General features: G+C 33.3%; 1 protein-coding gene across 1 annotated transcript; it reads left to right on the forward strand.

Moving 5' to 3' along the window:
• The first annotated feature begins 1,540 nt into the window (after positions 1 to 1,540).
• On the forward strand, positions 1,541 to 6,816 carry LOC115979964 (shaggy-related protein kinase alpha). Its single transcript, XM_031102093.1, has 13 exons — positions 1,541 to 1,803; positions 2,678 to 2,850; positions 2,954 to 3,046; positions 3,297 to 3,356; positions 3,467 to 3,739; positions 4,187 to 4,261; positions 4,411 to 4,467; positions 4,570 to 4,710; positions 4,797 to 4,847; positions 5,147 to 5,242; positions 5,331 to 5,414; positions 6,239 to 6,341; positions 6,428 to 6,816. Exons 2-13 carry the CDS (start codon positions 2,737 to 2,739, stop codon positions 6,508 to 6,510), a joined length of 1,230 nt encoding a protein of 409 aa, XP_030957953.1. The 5' UTR covers positions 1,541 to 1,803; positions 2,678 to 2,736; the 3' UTR covers positions 6,511 to 6,816.
• The last annotated feature ends 918 nt before the right edge of the window (positions 6,817 to 7,734 follow it).

Here is a 7,734-nt window from a genome sequence, read left to right on the forward strand (position 1 = left end):
TAAGTATTACAATGGATACATTAAATTGGAATGTAATAAGTATTACTATTCATTAGTTTTGTGATCATTTAGGAATGGAATCCTGAATATGCATCCACAATGTCGTAGAGTATAAAAAGAAGGTGTAATTAAATCATTTTTAAGTCAAATTTCCTAAAATACATTTATTTTAGGGTGTTCAAAATAGAGCTAATAATTTTTATTTTTTTTTCCTTTTGAAGATGTGACAACTAATGGCTTTTTAGGAAATTTTTTTAAAAAGTTATTACATATCGTGAAGGAATAGATATTCAGTATTTTTGATAAGGAATAGTTATTCCTCATTTTGAAGAATAACTATTCATAAGAAATAACTATTCATTGTAATAAAAACATAACCAAACAACTGAATAGTTATGCAATATGAATATCTATTACATTATAGTGTCTATTACAATCTACCAAACGTGTCATTAGTATTGAGGAGCTACCGTTTGAATTAAAGAGTTTGGTGGTACCTCATAAGTGGGCAACTTATTGACAACATTAAAAGTAGTAAAAACTTTCTTTATCAAAACTTCATTAGATTAAAAATATTGCTAGCAACAACTTAGTAGTTGAGCTCCCTATTGTGGCTCTCTTAATACCATAATTATTGGGTCAGAGATAGTTCAATAATTTTATGTAGTATCTAAGGAAAGATATTAGTAATTTGTAGACTTAATTTAAAAGAACTATTAGCCTTTAACCACTCCACCATTTCTTTACATATATTACAAATAAAATATTTCACCATCATTTTGTAATGGTTTCTAACAAGAGAATTTAGCTGTTGTGAGAAAATCAATCAATTTCAAAAGTTTCATAAATGGTTTTAGAATCCAACTTCTTTTTTAGATTCCCTAAATTTTTTGGGATGATTTTATTGTAAGAATTCTTAAATTCTAAACCGTTCAATATTATATGGATGGTTAAACATTAAACTTTATCATATTATCAACATATGAAAAGTTATTGATTAACACAATTTTGATATTCATCTAAATAATTGATGACATGATAAATTTTGAGAGAATTATTTTCAATTTTTCAGGTTTATGTATAATTTTTTGGATATAATTGATCAGTTTTTTTTAGTCCAACTTTTTTTTTTTTAACTTCGATAAATAAATTAAAATAAGTCATCCTCAAGGAGCCATTTTTTTAAAAAAGGATTATTAAGATTTAAAAACTTCGGCATATTCCCTCAAAAAAAAAAAAAATTATCCAAATACCCTTAATAGGAAAGTGGGTGCCCAATAATCAAAATCACATAGGTGCCAAAATCAAATTCCCTTTAGACATTTATTAAACACCATACCTTTTTAAAATTCTTAAAAAAAAAAAAAAAAAAAAAAACCCCAAAACACAAAACTTATAAAGTAAGTTTGAATGGTCAAAAAGATAGGCAGTAGGCACAGACTTCTTACAAAGTTTTATGATTTTCATTTACCGATTTTTTTTTATTTGTAAAAATATTCCATTAAAAAAAAATATAAAACTAAAAACACCACAAAATAATAATAAAATATTCATTATTTTTTTAAGAGCTTCGGTTCTTTCTTTGACTGTCACCAGCGCATTATAGCACACTTCACAGAAAAAAGCAAAGCATTTACTCTCTCTCTCTCTCTAAAACACACACAAATCCATAAGAGTGAAAAGCCAAAAGCTTTGAAGTTTTTAACCCATCAAAAAACCCAACTGGATCTAAGTTTCTAAAGCCTCTGATACTTTGCTGTTCAAGGAGCTCTTGTTGATGCCTGGGAATTTCTGGTTTGATCGGTATGGATGTTTTTTTTATAATTTTTTTTTTAAAAAAATTTCTCAAAGACCCAGTTTTTGTTTTTTCACTTTTTTGAGGTTTTTGGTTCTCGGTGTTGTTTGTTTTTGTTAAAGTTTTGATCTTTGTTGTTGGGTTTGAGTTTGCGTTGTTGGGCTATTTGGTTGGTATGGATCTATGGGTTTCTTTGTTTAGCTACTTTTTGTGATGGTTAAATTTTGTTTAGTTTATGATCATGTATTTTATGTTGGATTTACTTGCTTTAATTATCATTTTTTTTTTTAAAAAAAAGTTCTTTGATTGCTTGTGAGTATTTATAGAGTGCAAAAGATTTATACTTATCAGCTTCCATTTTCTTTATTTTTAAAGAGAAATTGCATCTTTGAGCTCATTTTATTGATCTCCAGATCTCTCTCTCAAAATTCCCATCTCTTATGTTCACTCAAAAAGGTGTCAAAATGTGAAAACTTTGATATTTTTTTAGCTTGATGGGGTCTTATAGCTTTTTAGTGTTTGGTGTGGAAGTAGATAGGTTTTGACAAACCAAAACTTTGTGCATACTTTGATTTTGTTAAATATTTTGTGGGAATTTATAAGTTTATGTTAAGTAGTTGATGTGAAGTGCTTAAGAAATCCTTGAATATATCTTTGGTTTTAGGTTTAGGTTGTGGAAGTAGGAGCATTTGTTTGATCTGCAGCTCATCTTTTGTATTGTTGGCTAATTTGATGGGTTCTAGGTCTCATTCTGTTTCTTTCTGTATAGGTTTATAATTCATTCTTTTATGTGAATTATGGAGGATGGATAAAGGATATTTATCTTGTACAAAGCACTGCACTATAGCTAAATTTGTTATTTCTTTATTTTTATTTGAGCAGGTAAATGATTGGTCTCATCAAGGTGAATATTTAAGGAGATTAGGAAACATTTTATACTAATGGCTTCAGTGGGCGTAGCACCTGCTTCTGGTATGAGAGAACCTAGTAACCATAATGTTGGAGTTGATCGATTGCCTGAGGAGATGAATGACATGAAAATTAGGGATGACAAAGTACGGAGTTGGTTTGGCATTTCTCTTTCTTATTATTTTCTTGTGTTCATTTGATTAGTGAATTTTATCAACCAGTTATTCATAGGATTCACTGTTTTTGTAGGAAATGGAAGCCACAGTTGTTGATGGTAATGGTACAGAGACAGGTCATATAATTGTAACAACTATTGGTGGTAGAAATGGCCAGCCGAAGCAGGTATAGCTTTGTTTTACAAGTTATTCTCCACAATTTCTGTAATTGAGGACCTTATGTACGCTCTTTTGGATGAAAATGTCAAAATGAATCCTACATGCTCTACAGGTGTCCAAACTAAAGCTGGTTTAGGACTATTGCAAATGTCAACAATTGTAAAATTTGTCCTTCTGGATATGTGTTTATCTTTGATTTAAATGCAATGTATCATTTCATTACGTGTATTTCTGATATGGCCTTCTGATATTTGCAGACAATAAGTTACATGGCCGAGCGTGTTGTTGGACATGGATCTTTTGGAGTCGTGTTCCAGGTGAGGATTTATAGCATTTAAATTGTAACTAAGTTTGATGTCTGTTAATTTAGCGTCTTTTAGTTAGTATGATGCAAGCTGTTATATACTGGTTTACTATGTTTATGTAGGCAAAGTGCCTAGAGACAGGTGAAACTGTTGCCATAAAGAAGGTTCTTCAAGACAAGAGGTATAAGAACCGAGAGCTGCAAACCATGCGCCTTCTTGACCACCCAAATGTTGTCTCTTTGAAGCACTGTTTCTTCTCAACCACTGAAAAGGATGAACTTTACCTTAATTTGGTACTTGAGTATGTTCCTGAAACAGTTCATCGTGTGATCAAACACTACAACAAATTGAACCAAAGGATGCCACTGATATATGTGAAACTTTATACATACCAGGTATTGTTACTTGTTAAGAATTGGTTTCCTTCTACTCTCACGATAAGTCATGTTTTGGACAATGTTTATATGTTCATGTGGTTAATTTGAAAATTTGTTTTGGAAACTGCTTATGTCTAATATTGCTTGAGCAAAGATATTTAAATGTTAAGTTAGTCTTAACTCGTTTAAGAGTATCGGACTGGTGTTCTACACCATGGACTGTGAGCCTAGGCTGACCAATGTGTCTTGATGCATTAAAGACAGCCTCAAGACTTAAGCCTCGGAATCTTCACTTGTATGGTTAATTATTTTAGATTTGGGTTGACATTCCATTCTTTTTCTTTGAAGGGGGGTGGGAGGTAGGGTTTATAGCTAGCTTTAACTTCATCAACTTGTGTGGTTCTTATAGTTTTGCTGATTTTTTTTGTTCTTGCTTAGATTCTAATATATCTTTATGCTTTGCAGATCTTTAGGGCCTTATCATATATTCATCGCTGCATTGGAGTATGTCATCGGGACATTAAACCTCAAAACCTTTTGGTACGTCTGCTAAAAAATTTGCATGTCTATTTTAGATATTTAACTTGTGTTTTCTTTAAGCTGCACTGCCATTGCCTTTGTAAGGATGACACAGGAAAAAAATGCAGGTTAACAACTTATTCTAACTAAAAGCTATTGCTCTTGTACAGGTGAATCCACATACCCACCAGGTTAAATTATGTGACTTTGGAAGTGCGAAAGTCTTGGTATGTTTTTATTTTGTTATTTATGTCCTTTTTCCTGAAGTTATTTTTGTCTTTGCTGTAATTGGAATGCTTAATATCCTTATTTTCTTTAATGTTGGACAGGTAAAAGGTGAGCCAAACATTTCTTACATCTGCTCTAGGTATTATCGAGCACCAGAGCTTATATTTGGAGCAACTGAGTATACTACAGCTATTGACATTTGGTCTGCTGGCTGTGTTCTTGCTGAGTTACTGCTTGGACAGGTAATTGATTATTCGTATAAGCTCTGGTCAACTTCTGGATTTGTAATTTGTACATTAAGATTAAAATGAACTTTTTGTTCTATCAGCCTTTGTTTCCTGGTGAGAGTGGAGTTGACCAGCTCGTGGAGATAATCAAGGTAAATATAATATTTTGTTATGTAATGGAACTTGGATACCATAAAAAAAAAAAATGGAACTTGGGATATTTATTTATTGTGGGATTTTTTGTATGAAATTTGCTGGTTGGGAACTAGCTGATGAGACAAAATGAAGTCTTTTGAGTACAATTATATCACTGGGCTGACCTAGCAGATGCTTTAGCTTTTAGCCTCTTAGATTGGGCAGTGGTTGGTTTGAATTATGGTCATGCATGTTTACATGGTATATGGATATTTTTTACACTGCTGTATTTGATATGAATTTTTCTGTGTTGTAGGTTTTGGGCACTCCTACAAGGGAGGAAATCAAATGCATGAACCCTAACTATACAGAGTTCAAATTCCCTCAGATTAAAGCCCATCCATGGCACAAGGTATTCAAGATGGGAATCTTAAGGTCTCATAGTATATATTTTTATCACCAATCCTCCTACTAATATCTGTTCATTCCTCTTTTATTAGATATTCCACAAGCGTATGCCTCCAGAGGCTGTTGATCTGGTTTCAAGACTACTACAATACTCCCCTAACCTACGATGCTCAGCTGTGAGTACATTAAAATCTCAGTTTTCCAATATCTTATTTTACCAATTTACCAGCAATCTTGCACTACTCCATTGGGAACATCTTCACTAGGCTGTGTATGATATGATTCATATGTTGATCATAGGAATCTTGTAGTTGTATATTGGTAATTGTTCACAATAGTTGTATGATGGTGGAGATTTCTTTTACAGCATGGATCAATCTGTTCCATTTTTGTTTGGGACGGGTTGGTTTGGAAAGAGCATTTAATGACAAAAGTCTACCAAATATGTTTGACTATACAGGTGGTCCTACTTGGGTTGTATCATTTTCTAGATTCCCTCTTGGTAGAGTTGGTTCATTTCATTCACCTAACACAATTTTAGACAGCATCACTTATAGGAGTCAAAGCTTGAGGAATTTTCTGTGAGACTGAGGGCCAGTGGGGCATGCACATTTTAAACTTGGGCTGCATCTCATCTTGATACCATGTCGCCACTTGATGTTGGTTAAGCATGAGTCACGATTGTTTTGTTTTTGTTTGTTTTTTTCTTTGGCTGGAAAAAGTGTGATGCACATTTGGTACTGTATATCAATTCGACTCGAATAAGCTTTAGCCATGATTCCCACTGACTTGTATCGGCTCAATGGATCATTTTACAAGTTACTGGGATTGCTACACATTTTTCTTAATGCCTTTTGCAGCTTGACAATCAGAAATGTTTTTGAATGCAAATATTGTCTTCTTGTCACAGTATGAGTTTAGTGACTTTTTGGCCAATTGTCTTCATGCTTCTCTTTTTTTGAGCTTTGTGTTTTCTAATCATGCTTCAATTGCAATGCAGCTGGATGCCTTGATCCATCCCTTTTTCGATGAGCTACGTGATACCAACAGTCGCTTGCCAAATGGACGTTTCCTTCCACCACTATTCAACTTTAAATCTCATGGTATGATATCATTTTAAAACAATTTAAATTACCTTATAAACTGCTATTCCCATCCAAAAGTCTCACCTACTGTTTTTGTCAACTAGAATTGAAGGGGGTGCCGGTTGAGATTTTGGTGAAATTGATCCCAGAGCATGCAAGAAAGCAATGCCCCTTTCTTGGTTTGTGATTTGATGTAATGTAACAAACCCACGAGTGTTCTCTCCGTATGGAGCTGTGTTCAATCTATTTATGCTATTTGTTCTCAGTTCTTCAATGTATCTTTTGTTCTATTATTACCTTGTTTTGTAAAATCAGATTTAGAGATATGCTACCTATTTGCCCAAACCTCAATGGGTGTCTGATTACCTTGTTCTTGTATCACAGCCAGATTGTAACCTCACATAGAGAAGACAAACATCAGCATTATCTAAGTGTTTTATCTGTATTGCTATTTCTAGATGACAATATCAGCATATGTCCAGTAGTTTCTATCTGTCTTGGGATTTCAATGTTAGTCTAGGACTTGGGAAGTCATCTAATAGGAGACTGTAAAAGTCTTCTCACACACTTTGTAAGTGCCTCAATAGTCTTGGTCTCTTAGCTTTTTTACTTGGTTTCATGGTGTATTGAAGTAACCACCCTTGCTCTTGCATAAGCTTCATTGGTAGCAATTAAAATATTTGTATCTCCATTAGGGGCCCTCTTTGTGGTGGTTTAGTTGTCATTTTCCAATAATTAAAAAAAAAAAAAAAAAAAACAATTTAAGGATTTGCTGTTCAAATAATACAGGTGGTCAAGAAAACAACTAGATTGATTGTTCTTTATTTTTCTAGGATAAACCCGACATTTCATGCCACCCAAGTCGCTTTTGTTTTATGGTATTATTTGAAATATACAATCCGTCTTGTCCAATAATTGAATAGATGGTTGATTTTGTCAAACCAAAATCATCTTTGGTCCACATGTTTGCTCCTGTTCTCACGTTTCAGGCTGTGAATGATTTGTGGTCCGTCTCTGCCCACCATATATAAAAAAGAAACAAACGCTAGACACAGGACCAAGCTTGGGTAAAGTAAAGGTTCCTTAATTGAATTGAATTTTATCGTTGTATTGACTAATGCAGTCAACTGGAGAATTTAAGGTGCAGTATCTATGAAATTTTACATAAGTTTTATTCTAAACATATCTTTTTGATTATATCCACACATGTACTAGAGTTCATTTGAAACATGAGGTTGTGAAATTGGATTTCACGGGCATCAACATGGGTCCCTCGTCATTTTCCGTAGTTTGCCCTTAATTAAGATGAAGACTTTGTAGTGTGGTTAGAAAAGCACCCCCATTGTTGAAGCCTGCCCTTGAAATGGACAGGCCTCCTTCCTTACTTTCCTTCTTTCACTAACCTAACGTT

This window comes from Quercus lobata, chromosome 3, assembly GCF_001633185.2.
Source record: "Quercus lobata isolate SW786 chromosome 3, ValleyOak3.0 Primary Assembly, whole genome shotgun sequence".
NCBI lineage: Eukaryota > Viridiplantae > Streptophyta > Magnoliopsida > Fagales > Fagaceae > Quercus > Quercus lobata.